Source organism: Phycodurus eques, chromosome 1, assembly GCF_024500275.1.
Source record: "Phycodurus eques isolate BA_2022a chromosome 1, UOR_Pequ_1.1, whole genome shotgun sequence".
NCBI lineage: Eukaryota > Metazoa > Chordata > Actinopteri > Syngnathiformes > Syngnathidae > Phycodurus > Phycodurus eques.
Genome location: NC_084525.1, coordinates 28,244,981 through 28,264,960, shown reverse-complemented (window position 1 = coordinate 28,264,960; position 19,980 = coordinate 28,244,981). Strand labels below are relative to the sequence as shown.

Here is a 19,980-nt window from a genome sequence, read left to right as displayed (position 1 = left end):
AGAACTTAACCATGAAAAGACATCCGAATCCTGCCACCACATAAAGAAATTCATATATTTTGTCGTCGCTTCCCTCCAAAGCGCATCCTAGGAGCGCCGCCGGCTCTCCAACATAATGGCCTCGCAGACGAATCAGAAAAAAGGCTTTAAATAATTGATCGCTTTAATCTGCTCACTGAGGTGTGGGCTCTTTGACAGTAATTATAAATGCGTGCAGAAATTATAGCGGAATACTTTAACTGCATTAGGAGTCATCTGATGAACGAGGTGATTGCCGGCTCATTTCCAACAATGGGGGCCACGTCGGTGTCACACGCATTCGAATGGCCGCCGCTTTCCCCCCATTTACCATCAAATGTCACTCGCCTGTTATAAAATAGAGATTTGATGGGTTGAAGTAATTGAGGACTTGATTGCTGCGACAAAAAGAGATGAATTGCATAAAATGTTTATGAATTTAGGAGGCAATTATTTTTTAATAGCCTTGAAATAATAGAGCTTGAGGAAATATGTTTAATTGTTATGATACCATCTTGCGGAAAAGCAATAAAGGCCGACATGAGGAAATATCTTGGCGGTGCATCTAAACGCCATTATGTGGAGATGAGAAAGTATTGTACAATGCGGCCTTGTTGTCCTTTATGTCACATTGCTTCTTACTGTGGGATTAAAATGTCTTCCTGTTCCCACAATTGAATAAAATGCATCTTGCAGCTCCATCATTTCCTAATAATGTCCTCAGAGCAAACGCGGCACTTTAAGTCCATGCCAATATTCATCACTATTAGCTGTTGTTTACACCCTCTCTGTTTGCCATCAGGGCCGTTTTTACGACATTTGTGGAGGAGTGAAGCCTGAAAGTCCATTTCATTCTGGGCGATTTTGCAGAAGCTAAAAAATGTCCTTTAGAGAACGCACCCATTAAATAGGAGGTGTTTGTAATGTTCGAAAAGCAAGGCAGCAACTCGAAAAAACATTGGGAAAAATAATTAAAACATCTTTCTTTCTTACTGGGGGGTGGGGGGGTCTTGCAGTAGCTCATCCATAAGAACTCGGACTTTGGAGAGCTGCTAATTATCTTTATTATTATTACTGTCAAGGTGCCCCTGAGCAAGGTATCAAACCCCTACAAAACACAGTTGAGTTCAACAAAAACGTACAGTTTTTGGGATGTGGGACAAAACCGGAGTCCCCGGAGAAAACCCAATCAGGTACGGGGAGAACATACAAACTCCACACAGTTCTGAGGCCGGGATTTGAACCCCTGTCCTCACAACTGTGAGGCAGATGTGCTAACAAGTCGTCCACCGTGCCGCTAATTTGTACACATTAAATAAAAAAATTATATATATCAAGGCGCAGCTTAATTAGATTCAGCAGTTCGAAGCAAAAAGTAAAACTTATAAAACATTAATTAAACACAATTCCTACCTAATTTCAACGCTCGAAATAATATTGTTGGCCGACTGGTAGGCACATCCGCCTCACAGTTCAGAGGTCCTGCGTTTGTAAAAGATTCTAAATTGTCCTTAGGTGTGAATGTGAGTGTCAGTGGTTGTATGTCTATGTTGGTCAATATGTGCCCTGTGATTGGTTGGCGACCAGTCCATGCTGTATGTACCCTGCCTCTCGTCCAAAGTCAGCATGGCTAGACTCCATATTCTCACAACCCTGACCGTGACCCTAAAGAGGATTACCGGTATAGAAAATGGATGGATGTTTCTAATGTAATATTCAAATTTCTTGGGATGGTGAATTTTGGCCTTTGGTTAGCTGTAAGATATAAAAATGAAAAGTTGGGAAAAAAAATATTTTGAATTATTTTACTGTGTGTTTAGGGAATCTATATATGAGCTTCACTTTAGAAATTGAACCACTCGAATAAATTACGTTTTCAACAATATTGTAATTGATTGAGATGCACCTCTTTCTAAAGTTGCCACTAATGGTGTAGTGGTACACTCGTCTGACATCTCTGCAGGAAGAGTGGGTTCACTTCCCATTCAGTGATGGTCTGAATCTGAGAGGGATGGTTGTCTGTCTCTCCACCCTGTGATTGACTGGGCACCAGTTCAGGGTGTAGTCCAAAGTCAGCTGGGACTGGCTCCATCTTCTCATGACCCTGAACAGTATGTGGATGGAAGCCAGAGTACCAGGAGAAAACCGTTGCAAGCAAAAGAAGAACATGCAAATTTCACACAGGAAGCCAGGATTTCAACCCTCAACCTCAGATCTGTGAGGCGGGCGCGCTAACCACTTTTACCACGTTACTTCAACCAACTAATTGTACTTAATTTTCCACTAGACAGATTTAGATTTATTATAGTGTACCCCTGCCTCTGTGGTTATTGGTGAGCGTTTTTGAAAAAGCACCCAAAACATTATTCTAGATACTATTATTTCCTTATGCCTTTTTCAGCAGCACGGTGGTCGACTACCTCTCAGTTCTGAGGACCCGGGTTCAAATCCGTCCTCGTCGTTTATGTGCCATGGGATTGGCTGGCGATCAGCTGAGGTTGTACCCCGCCTCTTGGCCGAAGCTAGCTGGGATAAGCTTCAGCACGCCTGCGACCCTAGTGAGGACAAGCGGTACGGAAATGAATGGCTCTCATATTCTTCTTTAAATCATCAACAAAAGCTGGTATTTTCACACGGGTGTGTTCACGTTCTATAATCACTTTATGCCCCTTCGAGTTAGCAACATCATGATACATGTGCTGAATTTTTACAGGATTAAAACAATTATAAAAACATTTTCTATGTTACTGAATCATTCACATCAGCAGAGACGTGACAGTTAATGGAGTTATTTTTAAAGTAGAGAGAAAAAAAACAAATATATCCAAAATAGAATATTTCTCTTCCTTGCTGTCATGTCGTAGCACGTTATATTTATCCTTTGATTTAAAAAAAAAAAAAAAAAGGAAAAAAAAGATGTAAGGCTATTAACGTGCTGCCACTGTCTCCTGTGATAACTGCTGAAGGTATCAAAGATACAAATTCCACCACTGAGACATGCACTTGTTAAGTCTGTAATTGGTACCAAGTTGCATGCATGACTATATATTGTACACAGTCAATTATTTTAAATGAAAAAAAAACAACAACAATATAAGCTGTTATCAAATGTTAACTCTTTATTTGAATATGTAAAAAAAAAGGTGCAAGGATCACAGGTATCATTTGTCTTGCAGCTTGTCCTCATTGCATGTGTGTCTTTTTCATTTCAAACATAATTTACGCGTGAAATAGTTTTGCTTTTGAAATGCTCAAGCCAGTTTTGAGACTTTTACAGAATCCAAATTGATGATTAAACATTAAAGTGCTTTCCCCCCCTTCCTTTCTCTCTCTTCTAGCTCACTTCTATTATGGCGACACAAAACAGCTTTACATAGAAATAAACTGTACAGATCTGTACAGGGCTACCTGCTGCACATGTATGCAGGTGTTCTGTATCCCAAAAGTTGCAAAGTACAATTGTTATCTTTTCATTATGTTGCCTTTCAAATACAATTGAAACTTGACATATCATACAAATAATAAATAGTAGTCGTAGCCGTGGCTACGCATGCAAACATCAGCATTTATGTTTCTTCAAGCAGTAATAGAATTCATTACTGGTGATGCATTGTAGCAGGGTGCAAACGTTTGTCTTTGTGTCTTCTAACGTTTTCTAACCAGTGTGTCTTTGCCGCCATGCCAGCAAATGTTGTACAGTACTACACAATGCTAACTGGGAACAGTTGAAATGTCCAACCTGTGTGTTAAAACAATAACTGTGTCAATAATATGAAAAACTATTCCTTGTCCATCTCCACGTACTGTGAATGGTTGTCAGGAGATTTGCTGTGTGTTTTACTCAAATGTAGTTTGATGGCGTGATTACTGGCGAATGTCCGACAACACAGCTTACATTTAAACCTAGAGTCAACATCCTCCTCCGAGACCAGAGTCTCTGATGCTCGGACGCCGAGGACCTTCGGGAGCTCCGCTTCGTCCATCTTGATCTGATGCTCCACGGGCATCTTGCACATGTCTTTGATTTGGAAGCCCAGATGGGACTCCTGGTGGGAAATGAAGGTTGTTGGCGACCTGAACTGGGAAGCGCAGTCATTACAGTAGAAGACCGGGTGGCCTGTGTCCATGTTCTTCAGGAATTTGGTGCCTCCTGTTTTCCGCAACTGGTATTTCACATTTGCTAACCAATGGCTAATGGTGGTCATGGAAAGTCCCGTGAACTTAGAGATGTGCATCCGCTCCTGCGGGCCGAGGTCAGACAGAAGATACTTACCCTCCGAGGTGAGGAAGAGGCTGGAGGCGAACTGAGCTTGCAAGATGAGAAGATGGCGAGGATTCCAGTTGGACTGGCGGCCTTTGCGCTTGTGGACGGAGTAAACCTCGGCAGACACGTCCTCAAAGCGCCTGACATCTGATTCCAGTTTCATGGCTGGAAGACGAGATGCTACAGGGGGTTTTGGTGTGGTGGCTTTGGGAAGAACTTTAACCATGTCGGCGATGTCAGACAGAGCGTACTTCTGTGGCATCGGGATGGAGGGATGTAGTAGCAAAGATCTTGGCTTGCTGCTTTTCGATTTAGTCAGATCTATTGGTTGGTCATCAGTTGCAAAAACTAAGTTTTTTTTAGGCTTATTCCTTGCCAGATCACTGAGCATAAGTGAGGGGTTGTCACTGCAGTTGTTAGTGTTAGCAAAAATGGACTGGATATGAGAAGATAGTTTATCTTCTCGCAAATTATTAGTTTTTTTTGCTTTGCCCAAATGATTGTTCAGAACTGACTGTAGAGCACTAAGAGGGTTTACAGCAAGGTTATCCAGAGTGTCTTTGTGAGGCTCTGTGGTGCTGGCAGAGGGGCTCGGAGTCTTGGCCCTGTCAGAGAAATTGGGGCTCAGCTTCCCTTTGATCGGCTCACTCGCATCATTCCCACAGTCGGCATCGGGCTTTGAAGAGAAAGAGGAATCATCCTGACAATCACTGTCGTCTGTCTCCATTAGATCAAGCTTCACACTTTGACTTTCTTTCCCATCACTAATCACAGCCGTTTCTTGTTTGATGCCAAAGTTTTTATGTCCCCCCTGGGGACTCTCAAGGCCCATGGCACCATACTTCCCCTTTGGGGCGAGTGCCCTCAGCTTTTGGTGGAAGGTCTGCTTCAGCTGAGCGGGAGGCGGCACAGCTGTGACAGGGGTGCTTTTGATAATGCCAGAGATCTGATAGGCAGCGTGAATGCTCGGGTAGGCACTCCAGCTCGGCGTCCCTGTTTGAGCTTTATTGATGGCCGAGGCCACTGTGTTGGCTAAAGACTTAAGAATGTCACCCCCTCCACCAGAATCCTGTTCCAGATCTTCCTCCCGGAGATAAGGGTACTTAAATTTCCCATTTCCTGCCTTTTGATCTTCACTTTCTTGCTTGTCATCTTTTGCTTCAGTTACTTCCGTTTTATCTGCTGCACTCTCCCCTTGGCCGTCCCTCTCGATGCTTGCAGGGGAAACATTTTTGGGGGATAACTTTTCTCCGTCTGGTTCACTGGCAGTGGGCTCAGCTAACACCTGGATCTTCTCCACGGCCAGGGGGTCAAGTGCTAGCTGTTTACCCTTCTTGGAAGCAGAATTGGTAACCTTGATGAAATGCCCAGTCACCATCATGTGTGTGGTGAGTTGTTGCAGGGTGTCATGGGAGCTTCCGCACTCCATGCATTTCAAAATCTGAGATTTGCACGTCTCAAACTGCCATGTGTAACTTGCGCCATTCTGATAGCCATAGCGATTATTGTTTGCATTCGAAACTGCACCAGCACGTTGGATGTCGCCGTACCCGGATGCACCGGTTGTAGAGTCAGGGGAGCACGGCCTGGCGGTTTCGAATGCCCGCTTCTTTGCTGGTGGCAGTAGTTTGGGTGTGATTACTGGTATTGGCTCCTTTAAAGGCACTTTTTGGTAATGCTTAGTTTTGATCATATGGACGCTCAAATCTTGGAGTGAGTCAAAAGAATGCCCACAGAACATGCACTTTAGAACTTTCTGTGCATCCTCCTTCCCTTCCAGATCCTGCATACTGCGTTTCTTTGATTTAGAGGACGAGGCCGAAGAATTACTCTGTTTGCTGAGATTATTGTCCTGGTAGTGGCCACTCTTGTTCATGTGAACCGTTAGCTCTACTAGGGTGTCATATGCAGCACTGCAGTTCTTACAGCGAAAACGGCTGGCACCTGTGAATACTGAAGCGCAGGGTTTGCTGCTTTGCCGGTACAGGTGGACCGAACTGAAGAGGTTGGGTTTGGACGTAGGCTTCGGGGAGACAGTCTGCTGCAGGGTCTTCGACAGAGCATCCTGGTGCCAGTCGAACTCACTTTTGGCGCTTCCGTTGGTGCTGTCACAGTTGGCTTTGCTGTTGTCTTTGCCCAATTTCAATTCCGTCCTAACTCCTGTCCAGTAGGAATCTGAAAGAAAGTTTGCATAGGCTGCCCTCATTTTCTGCAAGCTGTTGCCCGTGTCATCTTTGCGTTTAGAGCTGTGGTCTTCTGGCTGGCCCTTGCGTGGCGAGGAGTTCTTGAAGTCAGAGAGTCTGTCACAGGTGTCGCTGAGGTGCGATTCCAGCTCTGCATCTTGGGTCGACAGGAGACTGGCGGGAGAGTTCTGGTTGCTGTAACTGTTGGCACTCTTGTTGTCCAGCTCATGGTCCTCAGACACTTTGGGGCTGGTCTTCTCTGGGAAATCCTCTTCTGTCAGGGTGCCATTCTCTCCATCTTCCTCGATGATTGAGTCGTGAAGAGCAGTGTCTCCATCATCAGGCATGTATACTAAAACAACAAATGAAAGACATTGAGAAATTAGTGACATGCAGTTTTATTCGGTGGAAATTTGGTTGTGTAGCAACATGCGGCGGATAGTCTCAACAAGATCTGGTCAACACAATACTTCATCATAACAAAAATTCTGAACTTTCATCGGGAGACTTTCCCATGCCTTGGTTGCAAGGCAACAGACTGGTAAAGAGTGAAAAGGAGCAGGTTATCCCTTGAATTTAGCACATCAATATTGTATTATTGTAAATGCAGTCTGAGGCTATGACTTGTGTGCAATTACTGTCATAAAGTAGGGAACACTATTCCAAATGGTCATCCCTAATTCAGAAATAAAACTATACATTTGAGCCATTTAAGCCAACATTTGTGCCCTGTGAGACTTGTGCTGGACACAGTGTCTTTACTAACAGACTGCTGCAGCCTGTGATTCACGATGGGCTATCGACATAGTGATGCATCCAAGGCTTTTCTGGCCTAAACTTGATGTGTTTACCACAGTCATTGGCAACTGAGTGACAAAAGCAAATTGAGTCTTCTGATGCCTGTTAACCGTTATTGCAAATGACCTATTCCACAGTGATTAAGGAGCCCGGCAAGTGCAGTGAAAATGCGAGTCTTGTGCTTCTCAGCACCATCGCTGCCTTCCCTAAAGCCAACACAAAAACTTGACGTACTAATGTCGCGACATGCGCGAGCAACAAATTAGAAGGCGATGACGAAACATGACTTCAGCAGATGGTTTTCGAGTGATTTGACATCAGGAAACTGATTTTGCTGACGGCAAAACAGAATTATGTTGCAAATGTGAGCAATGATGAAGAGCAATGAAACTGTACATAAATAACAACTTTCGAGAGATTACGGGTAATCTGTCAGGTCTTTATATTCCCCCCGACAGCCTCATAAACAGCAATTACATCTTTCATTATTCACCTGTTCCTTTTCCCAACTCATACTGCACAAACATTATTGCTTTCATTAACAGATAATTAAACAACACTATTACTAATTGGCACACTTCCCGTCACGCAATTAGAAGGAGCCTGACTCAGCACGAAGAATTTTCACATGGCTGCAGAGGCACCGGAAAATCCATCCATCCATCCATTTTCTGAGCCGTTTTTCCTCACTAGGGTCGCGGGCGTGCTGGAGCCGATCCCAGCTATCATCGGGCAGGAGGCGGGGTACACCCTGAACTGGTTGCCAGCCAAACGCAGGGCACATACAAACAAACAAACAACCATTCGCACTCACAGTCACACCTACGGGCAATTTAGAGTCTCCAATTAATGCATGTTTTTGGGATGTGGGAGGAAACCGGAGTGCCCGTAGAAACCCCACGCAGACACGGGGAGAACATGCAAACTCCACACAGGCGGGGCCGGGGATTGAACCCGGGTCCTCAGAACTGTGCGGCTGACGCTCTAACCAGTCGCCCACGGTGCCGGCACCGGAAAATGTCCTCTTTAAATGGCCGTCAATGATATCACGACACGCGTTCCCTTCAGAAGGCACTTTGCCATAAATGAAGTTTGTCAGCACAAATCTGAGATGTTTTCCACCTCGCAGCCATGCAGGGAAAATGTGCATTTTGGGAGAAAGACTTAGCAGATGGGCTCCCGCTTAAAAAATGAATGGGACATAACAGCCGTGTCCGGGTGCACTTATGCCTTTTACGTGGTTAATATTTCCTCTCTTCTCCAAGCAGCACTCGCTGGTCCCACACCGGCCGGTTTGAGGAATGCCTAGCCTCTTTTCTTTCTGAAAATGAAACTTTTTCCTTTTTAAATGAATATTTCACAAGCACCTCCAGAGAAAGCCTGGAGGTGAGTTGCTTGCCAGCTAATGGACACAAGATGGAGATGGGCTTTGGACTTTTAAAACAAATATAGAGAATGTGGCATCATGAACACACACAAGAGCCCCCAACGTGCTGTGACCTTGATCCGCCGTAAGAGCGATGTTTTGATTGGCCGACCGACATCCGTGAAGGCCTCTAAAACACCCTGGATGCTGAGGGAGCGTGGAGGTATGTTTTATTTAGTGTTTTATATTTAGAGACAGCACCGGCGGCTCTGACAAGCTCAACTGGCAAGAACAAACGTCAAAGTGGAGCTATTAGTGTTTTTTAGGCTAGAGGGAAACTGAACGCCAATGCTTTTTGTAAACTCCAAAATTCACTTTAATTTCACCCCATTTTTGGAAAAATAATTGTGCATTCAGCAAGGGAGTCCCGCCGCTTACAGTTACATCAATTTTAATATGAAAGTCCGTCTTATCGCACTGGGAAGAATTGTGGGAGATTAACAGCTGCCCTTCCCACTCTTCTACGTGCTTCTATCAGATGCCCTGAGTAGTAAACTTCCAGAGGCACCAATTAACCTTTTGGCAGGCATTGCCGAAATGTCCGACTCTTTCCTTTCACTTAACGTTTGTAACTAAAATTTTTCTTAACGGCCTTTAATACGAATTGTGTTTCAAGGGCAAGAAACCAGTAGTGTTTTCACGTGGGGGGTAAAAAGGTGGTTAACTGCAGTAACAACAATGTCACAAACCCCAGATAAACATTTACTCTGTGGCAGAGAATACCAGGACTGTTTATTTATTTATTTTATTTTTTATGAGAAGGCCTTTTATTTTTCAAAACATTTTTCTTGTATATCTGTCAAGTGTGAGGCAGCAGGTTATGATTTCAACTGCGTGTCCTATGTTTTCCGCGTTACCAAAATAATGTAAAAACTACTGAATTTATTGATTGATTGCGTGTGAGAAACTACTTACTGCATGAGGCACTTTAGCACCACCTGCAGGCCTGGAGAGTACCACAACTCGAGACAAATTCCAAGTTAAAGTTCAAATTTACAATCGAGCTCTACATTTTTGACAAGCGTTACTTCTTAGCAGATTGAGTTCATATAATTGGCACATTTATTCCTGCTACAATTCTGCTTCTGTCGCTAATGTCTTCAACTTGATTTATTGAATCCAACATATTAGTCCAGTGGTTCACAACTGTTGTCACCCTGGGATCCGCATTTTCCTACTCTTGCAAAGTCACGACCCACTTTTATAGAAGTTAAGGAAAATAAAGCTTTTTTTTTGGTTTAAAAATATAAATTTCCAATACTGATGAAAGCATATATCTAGTCATGAGGCTGAGCTGCACTGTTTTTGTTTACGGACTAAACTAGTGACAGGAGCACAAGTGAGTAACACTTACCTCATATGGTCCATGTGGGATCTTGGTATGCCTCTGAAAAACATCTGAATATGGGTATGACCAATAGAAATTTTGACTAGCTGTTCGCGACCCACCCAAAATAGGGCCCTGACCCACCAGTTCAGAATCTCTGTATTAGTCTATAACTTTTACTATTATATTGCGATAATTCACCAATATGATTTGTAATACTGTCGACCCTGACATATGATGGTAACAGCTGCCTAGTGACACCACTTTTCTTTTTTTTCCTTTTTTTTTTTACAGGGATGAGAGAGAGGACAGACAACGCACTCACTGATAATTGAGGCACGGCTTCTATTACAAGAGTGGCCAAGATTTGATGAATGAAGGTCAATGCGATTGTTCAAATTCTGTTTCCTGGCCATGTCACATGTCTGCATAAGTTTTGTTAGGCAGAATCTCCAGGGTACAATCATTAGAGGCCCCTTACACAACTTGAGGCTCCACTGCCCCATACAGCAGAGAAAGGACAAGGAGAGATGAGAGGAGCACAGTCAGAAACATGCACACGAAGAAAATGACAGTAAACAGGTAGGCGGTCAAACAAGGCATAACCTACATTTCAAAGATAACGATACAGTAGTTCGAAAATTGGCTAGGAATCAGCTGATCTCCCAGCTGTTGTATATTTTACATTGTCTCTATTGGTAATGATGACACTGAAAAAAAGGTAGCTCATGGAATGTTTGCTACATTTTGCAACTTTTTTTTCTTTATTGCACTTACGCCACACCCTATCCTATCCTGAAAACTGCTTCCCAATCTTTATTAAGCTGACGCATATATTTTACGTTAGAAAAATGTCAGAGCACACCACCACACAACATTCACAAAAACTGGATACATGTTAACTGTAACTTCTGCCATGTAGTGGAAGAGCATTTCTTTCTTTCCTGCTTGTCACTATACATTGCTGGCATAGATAATATAAAAAGATACATTATTAGTAGTAAAAAAAATAAATAAAAAAAATCGGACCAATTAATTGAAGATGGATAATTTCCCGTGGCACACTGGTTGGAAATCACTGGTTGGCTTGCATGCTATTCAAACATTTTATAATGACGAAAGCTTGACTCCTCTTCTTATTGGGAAAATTGATTCCAAATCAGAACAAATTTAGGGCCTCTTGAGATGGAGACAAAAAAATGGAAACAAAGAATCTTCCCCTCCCAAAGGGTAATCTCATGGATCTGGTCGGACTCTGCCTCAGCTAATTGCCACAGCATGAGACTTAAAACCACCAAAGAAGAAGAGACCAGCTGATCCTTAGTCTACGCTTCCTCTAAAAGTACTGCCATAGAGTTGGACGAAGGCAACCTTACTACCTAGCTTACAAAACAAGAGGCTGGCATTGCTTAGCGGAGATTTAGCATGTCATAAACCGCTGTTAAAGCCTCCAATCTGTGTCAAGGCAAATTTATATCTTCAGACGGAAATATGCAAAGGTCAAAAAAGCCGAGGTGTCCGTCGTAAATCAACCGGCTGAAGTGTTTAGAACCTTAATCCGTGGCATAGCGAGGCCTAGATTTACGGAGGCAGCCGCCTGTTTGTCAGCCAACACACTCTTTTCCTCACGTCTACAGAAAGCAGCTAAGTGCTTCGGCCATACTAGATTACTTTTACGGCTACATCCAGCCACTGGCAGCAAGTTGTCCAAGCCAATTGGTGCAGAGAGCGCACATGACCAAATATTTAGTGTACAACGTTTGCAACTTCAGAGCGCACGGTGCTTGCTTGCCTGTTCGACAGAGGAATCTCAGTAAGTGTCAACCATTGGAGGAATTTCCTGTTTCAACACACCACCATGTAAGAATGTTTCACACTCCTAAGGTCAACACTTACTTTGTTAAATTTATAGTAGAAACGCTTGTATATCTGTTAAGTGTGAGGCAGCAGGTTATGATTTCAACTGCGTGTCCTATGTTTTCCACGTTACCAAAATAATGTAAAAACTACTGAACTTATTGATTGATTGCGTGTGAGAAACTACTGCATGAGGCAAATTAGCACCACCTGCAGGCCTGGAGAGGTCCACAACTCGAGACAAATTCCAAGTTAAAGTTCAAATTTACAATCAAGCTCTACATTTTTGACTCATATTTATTGCGTAATGGATTCAAACCACCTCAAAGAAGAGTGTTTGTAGCTCATTTGAGACTATTAACAATTCTTGGTTCTGAAATTTTAAACTTTTTATGCAAAACAATCAAAGATGAGAGGTCATAGGGAGAATCTATGCTAGCTAGCACAGAAACAATATGAAAAGTGTCCTGGCTCACCTGGCAATATTTTAAACCATTTAAGCAGATGATATGAAATAACCACAGCAATAACAGAAAGGCTATTGTCCTTAATACAAAGTCTGTGGAGAATTCACACGATGTTGAATCTTTCTGGCGTTGGGCTAAAACCTGTTCTGTTCATACTTCTCCTCACTACGGTCGCGGGCGTGCTGGAGCCTATCCCAGCTATCTTCGGGTGGAAGGCTGGGTACACCCTGGACTGGTTGCCAGCCAATCGCGGGGCACATAGAAACAAACAACCATTCGCACTCACATTCACACCTACGGGCAATTTAGAGTCTTCATTCAACCTACCACGCATGTTTCTCGGATGTGGGAAGAAACCGGAGTGCCCGGAGAAAACCCACCCAGGCACAGGGAACATGCAAACTCCACACAGGCAGGGCCGGGATTTGAACCCCAGACCCCAGAACTGTGAGGCAGATGTGGTAACCAGTCGCACACCGTGCCGGCGGTAAATTTCATATTTGGACAATTTCATATTTGGTCAGTCCCCACGTTGGTCTGTTATTTTACAATTTATCGACCTATCTATAGTTTTGTAAATTGGCCTTTTCTCTTTGATAATGCAATGTGAATGGCTCAAAAAATTTTTTTTTTGGGGGGGTGGGGGTTCCTGAAAAGAGATGGTTTTGGAGATACAAGAATTCCGCCCAAAGGCAGTGAATCCTTTATTTAGGTTCACGGTACAATTGCTACATAGTATTGATTTTAATTTGGTAAACCACGGAGAAATGGCTGTAGTATCAGGATTAAGACTATCTCCTGGTTAGGTATCCATGATGTATCTGCATGGCTGTACTCACTCCGCCTAATACTCAGCTACTATACCCCACATACAAACAACCCCCCCCACCCCCCCACCTATGAATGCTCTCAGGCTGTCTCAGGCTTCACTTTTACTGCCCGCCAATCAATATCTCTTTTTACTTCGCATTGATTTCTTAGCGGAGGGAGCGATCTAAGCAGGACTGTTATGACATTTCCAGATTTCCCGCTGTCCTTGCAACAACCAATTACATGTGCACGGCAATCAAAACCTCTTTGCAAAATGAACCTGCCCTGTGACATTTTCATCTTCTAGATTTATGCCACGTAACACACAAGAAAAATGGCATCAGTGAAGATTCTGCGGGTTGCCGCTCTAACTATCACCCTCTCCCTCACGTGAAAGTACCAATTAATGGTGTGTGTCAATTTCAAAACACTTAAAATAAGTGTGGATGTGTCAGTCAAAAGAAAAAAGTTGGATTCTAAACAAAGTTGAGGTGGTCTTTTTGTGTGGAGAACAAGCGAAATAAAAGTCGTGTCCTCGGTGAGCTATGATTAGAAGGCGGCGCACACCCGCCACAAGGTGTAATATTTGACATCTTGATATCTGACGACGTGTGTGAGTCACGATCAAACGCCGACGCTGTCAGACATCCCGATGATAGACTTGATGACATGCTTGACGTCTGAAGTTAATTCTGAACACAGTTACACAAAAAAAAAAGGAAAGAAATGGCAAAGTGTTAATTCCGAGCCCCGCAGCCATCTGTAAATATCTGCAAATGCTTTTCCTCGTCACCGCTTCCTGTCAGGAAACAGCCTCGGTGCACACGAGGACACAGACAGAACAATCAAGCTTGGGCTGCCTCCTTTTGACAAAATATGTCTCGAGGTTAATTGACATCACGGGATGAAATAGTATTTGATTTGCCTTTAAACAGGAGCATGTCATTACCTCCCTTCTGGGCCATTATTTCCTTGCAAGTCTTGAGTAAAGCGGCTCTGATGATGCCCTCGAGGGACTTCAACTACTCTGACGCACTACAACTGATCATTTCAGGGGTTTAGCTAGCAGTCGTGTGTAGCAAGCTGCTGTGCATCGAGCAGCTTAGGGCTGGGGATTCTGACTCATTTCTTTAATGAATAATCATACCAATTTATTTGAACGTTCATTTTTATATGTTGGAAATTCAGAAATTTCAGCACAAAAAAATCCCTGTTTTTTAAAAAAACTAACAAATATCAAACATGGAATGCAAAGTCAGCATCCAGTTGGAGACCGTGAAATGACTATCGCGTTACCTTTTGCCAGAATGTGTACACACATACCGATAACCGGCCTGATTTTGAGCCCGAGTATCGGTTGTCCTGTATAACAGAATGGTAGGATATTTACTGATCCCCTTAAAGATAAATAATTAACGGGCATTGTTTTAAAAAAAAAAATAGGCCAGTGAAAATTAAGCCTCGGAGCTAAACCTTTTCACTTTCAAACACAGTCAAGGGTAAGAATGATTCTTAGGCCACCACGTCGCGATGTTGCGACGCCGTTCACTGCCTATTCAAATTTTGAATGGCAGCATAATTTAGTGGCCGTCGGTCGGCCACTCATGAAAACTAGTTACCGAGCCTCTCACACTGGGCTCCAGATCAGTCAGGTTTGTCCGTGTTGCTTGTTGTGTTGCGGGCCTTATGGATAAATACAAACAACGTACTGTACACGCCAAAGGTACAGTTATTTTATATGACTTAAAAGCCTTGGGAATAAGAATGGGAATCCAAAAACGGTACTTTTTGAGAACCGGTAATTTGACTCCAAGGAGTTGTTTGTTTGCTTGCCTGACGATTACGTTTCTCAATTGCGCTCAAAAAATAAAAAGAACCAGCCTGGATTATTAAAACATCCCGTTCTCGGCCTTGATTGGGCTCATGTTATGACGAGAATAAAGGAATAGCGAGGAGGAGAAAAACATTCTAAGTGTTGAGAACCAGCTGTCACAGGGGGAGCTCATCGCTGGCAAGGCCACTCTGACACTCACCTCTCTCAAATGTGCCTCTAGGGAGGCTCCTACGACGCTTTCTGGAGATTGCAGTTTCTAAAAAGTGGGTTTCTATAATCATGCAGAATGTATTCTGCAAAACCAGATCAAAGATGTTATTTTTCACTGAACAATTCTTTGTTTTATCTCTGAATTAGTTTTGGATCAAGTTGAATGCACAAGGAGCACTGTAATATTCCCAAATGTTAGTAGCCAAAGTGTCATATATTTGGAAATGTATCCAGTGAAAAAAATCTATACCAGTTGGATTGAAAGAGACCTGATATGGTGGCAAGAATGATGAAAGTTAGAAGTTCTCCTTTGACTGTTCTCAGTCTCAATGTTTAAACTTGTAGTATCAGTTGGGCTTAAAAAAAACCCAAACATAATTCATTTTCTCTGGACCAATAAGAGTGGAACTGGACAATTTCCGAAGGCACTCTGATATCTGGTAAGATATGCACAAACTGCTATATGTTTTTTCATCTCTTGACATTCTTGGAGAAGTTAGTCGCCTATTTTCTTTTGTTTCTCCCAAGGTATGTTACAGATCATGCGTGCATACTGAATATGATGTATCTTCCGTCCAAAGTTGAATATATTAAAGAATTAAAGCAAACAAATCCATTGGCATTATTTCACTCTCTCACCGAGTGAGAATTGAGAAAAAAAATCGATGAGGAATCAAATCGATATGCAGTATCGATAATGGAATCACAATCTCTAAATGCTTTCAAATGCAATTCTCATCCCTGCTTGGGAACATCTCTCCAATTAATTTACAACCCCTATTCCAATGAAGTTGGGACGTTGTGTTAAATATAAATAAAAACAGAATACGATGATTTGCAAATCATGTTCAACCTATATTTAATTGAATACACGACAAAGACAAGATATTCAATGTTCTAACTGATAAACTTTATTGTTTTTAGCAAATATTCATTACTTTAGAACTCTATGGCTGCAACACGTTCCAAAAAAGCTGGGACAGGTGGCAAAAAAGTCTGAGAAAGTTGAGGAATGCTCATCAAACACCTGTATGGAACATCCCACAGGTGAACAGGCTAATTGGGAACAGGTGTGTGCCATGATTGGGTATAAATGGAGCTTCCCTGAATTGCTCAGTCATTCACAAGCAACGATGGGGCGAGGTTCACCTCTTTGTTAACACGTTCGTGAGAAAATAGTTGAACAGTTTAAGGACAATGTTCCTCAATGTACAATTGCAAGGAATTTAGGGATTTCATCATCTACGGTCCATAATATCATCAAAAGGTTCAGGGAATCTGAAGAAATCACGGCATGTAAGCGGCAAGGCCGAAAACCAACATTGAATGGCCGTGACCTTCGATCCCTCAGGCGGCACTGCATCAAAAACCCACATCAATGTGTAAAGGATATCACCACATGGGCTCAGGAACACTTCAGAAAACCAATGTCAGTAAATACAGTTTGGCGCTACATCCGTATGTGAATCTTGAAACTCTACTATGAAAAGCAAAATCAATTTATCAAAAGTACCCAGAAACGCCGCCGGCTTCTCTGCTGCCCGAGCTTATCTAAGATGGACTGATGCAAAGTGGAAAAGTGTTCTGGGGTCCGACGAGTCCACATTTCAAATTGCTTTTGGAAATTCTGGACGTCGAGTCCTACGGGCCAAAGAGGAAAAGAACCATCCGGACTGTTATGGACGCAAAGTTCAACAGTCAGCATATGTGATGGTATGGGGCTGTGTTAGTGCCAATGGCATGGGTAACTCACACATCCGTGAAGGCACCATTAATGCTGAAAGGTACATACAGGTTTTGGAGAAACATATGCTGCCATCCAAGCAACGTCTTTTTCATGGACGCCCCTGCTTATTTCAGCAAGACAATGCCAAACCACATTCTGCACGTGTTACAACAGTGTGGCTATGTAGTAAAAGAGTGCAGGTACTAGACTGGCCTGCCTGCAGTGCAGACCTGTCTCCCATTGAAAATGTGTGGCGCATTATGAAGCGTCAAATATGACAACGGAGACCCCGGACTGTTGAACAGCTGAAGCTGTATATCTAGCAAGATTGGGAAATAATTCCACCTACAAAGCTTCAACAATTAGTGTCCTCAGTTCCCAAATGTTTATTGAATGTTGTTAAAGGTGATGTGACACAGTGGTAAACATGACCCTGTCCCAGCTTTTTTGGAACGTGTTGAAGTTAATGATTATTTGCTAAAAACAATAAAGTTTATCAGTTTGAACATTAAATATCTTGTTTTTTGTAGTATATTCAATTAAATATAGGTTGAACATGATTTGCAAATCATCGTATTGTGTTTTTATTTCATTGGAATTGGGGTTGTACATCAATGTGTTGTAACTACATAGAGCAAATTTTAGTACTTACAAACCTTTTTATATTGGTCAAACTGAGACTTTATTTAGCATTAGCTTTTCATTTTGTTGAAAAGCATTTTTACTTCTTGCTTTCCTACCAGTTTCTTCTGCAGACCATTTAAGCATGCAAACTAGTTGGGCCTGAATTAACTGCACCCTCTGCAGGTTGCTGCCATGCAGTGAAATCCATTACATCTCCATTGCTTCACGACAAAAGTGAAGCGATGGAACGGACAGACAACAGAGTCTGACGCTCCGAGCCAAACATTTTTAGTTGCAAACTTGTGTTGTTACCTTCGCAAACGTTTCGTTCAGAAGAACAAATCTTTTTAGTGAACGAACTGAACTGAATCAGTTTATGAAATGATTCGTTCTTTTAGCTTGGCCGCTGTGAGGTGAGCGAGTTGGCTGGCAGTGGAAACGGAACTGTTGAACCGTTCTGTCACTCACTTCTGAATCCTCGGCGAATGACCAATGAGCAGCCAGCGTGCAGTCGGGGTCGGGACTTCATTAAACGTACTGCCATGTGATTTGCGATTCGCCAGCGTTGTCACTCACTTCGGTGGATGACCAATGAGCAGCCAGCGTCAGGCAACGCCGTGCAGGCGGGGGAGGGACTTAGGTGAACTGAGTAATTAATTCAGTGAACTGGTCTACTGGTGTACTGATGAACTGAAGAGTGATTCGTCAGGGGAGGGACTTAAGTGAACTGAGTGATTCATTCAGTGAACTAGTGTACTGAGGAAGTGAAGAACTGAAGAGTGATTCAGTCAGTGAACTGGTGTACCGAGGAACTGAAGAACTGAAGAGTGATTCGTTCGTTGAACTTCTTCGTTTATGATTCGCTAAGGAGCGATGTACGAGTACGATGAGTGATTAATTTGCGCAAGGAACGACGTACTACGCAGTGAACGTACTCATGAGGTTTTTTTTTTTCCCCCTGTCTTTCCTAGTTCACAATAAATGACAACAACAACGCATTGTCCTTCGGTGAACGTGTTGAGTGACCGTGAACCTCTGGGATGGATCATTAACTGAATGAGGAAGCACTTGAATGATTTTGTGAAAAAGAACTGAACGATTCGGTGAACGAATCTTTTGAACGAATCCATATACTGAACTGATTCGCATGACTCAGTACACTCAAAAGAACTGCCGTGCCCATCACTAATTCAAACACACAAGTCAAGCGTGGTAAAATAAAGTCTACTGATTTTTGCCCTGAAATAAGAACAATAACTCCTCCAATGGTACCAAAGTTATTTATGTGCTAACTTCACCAACTTTGGGAACCTCATTTCTTTCATTTTACACCACTCTGCCCTTTGTGTTGTAGCAATGAGGTATTTCAACACTTCTAACAAATGTTATATTTGAATACTGAAACGTTCCAAGCCAAACTCTCTTTTATACTCCATTAACCTTACATGCTGTCGTAACATTATTATTTTTTTCACTGTTTACATTTTTTTCTGCAGTCCATTTAAGCAGAAGTCATTGTGCCTGAAATGAAGTGCACCCTCTGTTGGTGCCAGCCAAAATCGACGTCAAAACGTTCCACATTCTTCGCAATCCACCGTAAGTATGATCATCCATGTCCAAACAGTTTGTCACGTTGTGGAGTGGCTGTGGGGTAAGGGTGGAGGTCATGTACAGTATATACGGCTCACTATTTATCTATAGTTATCCATCCATCCATTTCTATAGCGCTTATCCCCATTATAGGGTCACAGATGAGCTGGAGCCAATCCTGGCTGACTTTGAGCAAGACTGGACAGGTTATGGTATATATCGCAATCCCACATGGGTTCTGCATACGTAATTTGCAGATAACTTCGCTGTACAAAAAATACAAAATTAAATACAAATCATATAATTTCAAATAGTAGTTTTTAAATTAAAACGATTTCAATGTATAATACATGTTATCATCATTGTTATTTAAATTATTTTTATAACAAAAATGCCAAAAAAGACATGAATGACATTTTGAGATTAACAGTTTTCAGCAAACAGCGTTGATACTGTATGTGTGCATTCAGTAAAACATTTATTAAGATTAGACAGTAGGTCTGGAATGGTATGTGTTCGGACAATTTAAACTCCACACATCAACCCAATTCTTCTTGATCAAAAATAGACACATTCATTTTCCATGCCTATCCCGAGACAAGACTATAAAAAGTGTCTTTAAAAGAGGTGTACTGTGTTGGTTTGGGCTCTACAAAGCACAAGTGGGGAAAAAGCCCATCTTGATTTCTGTATGCATGACAGAGATGCTACTTTAAGCACATTACGTCCTCCACTAAACACAAGTTATTCATGCAGATAAATGCCTCGTTCTTGTACACCCTCAACCTGAATATTTGATGCCCTAATATAATCACATGAAAACTTGCGGCTCAAAAGAGGACAACA

At 42.4% G+C, this 19,980-nt stretch overlaps 1 protein-coding gene across 3 annotated transcripts in view; it reads right to left on the bottom strand.

Moving 5' to 3' along the window:
- Positions 1-3,117: 3,117 nt before the first annotated feature.
- LOC133407743 (teashirt homolog 2) overlaps positions 3,118-19,980 on the bottom strand; it is a 70,535-nt gene continuing 53,672 nt past the window's right edge. For all 3 annotated transcript variants that reach the window (XM_061685944.1, XM_061685964.1, XM_061685954.1), the window contains exon 2: positions 3,118-6,817. In XM_061685944.1, the coding sequence (XP_061541928.1) occupies positions 3,798-6,817 (3,020 nt within the window). In that variant the 3' untranslated portion in view covers positions 3,118-3,797. The remainder of the gene's footprint in view (positions 6,818-19,980) is intronic.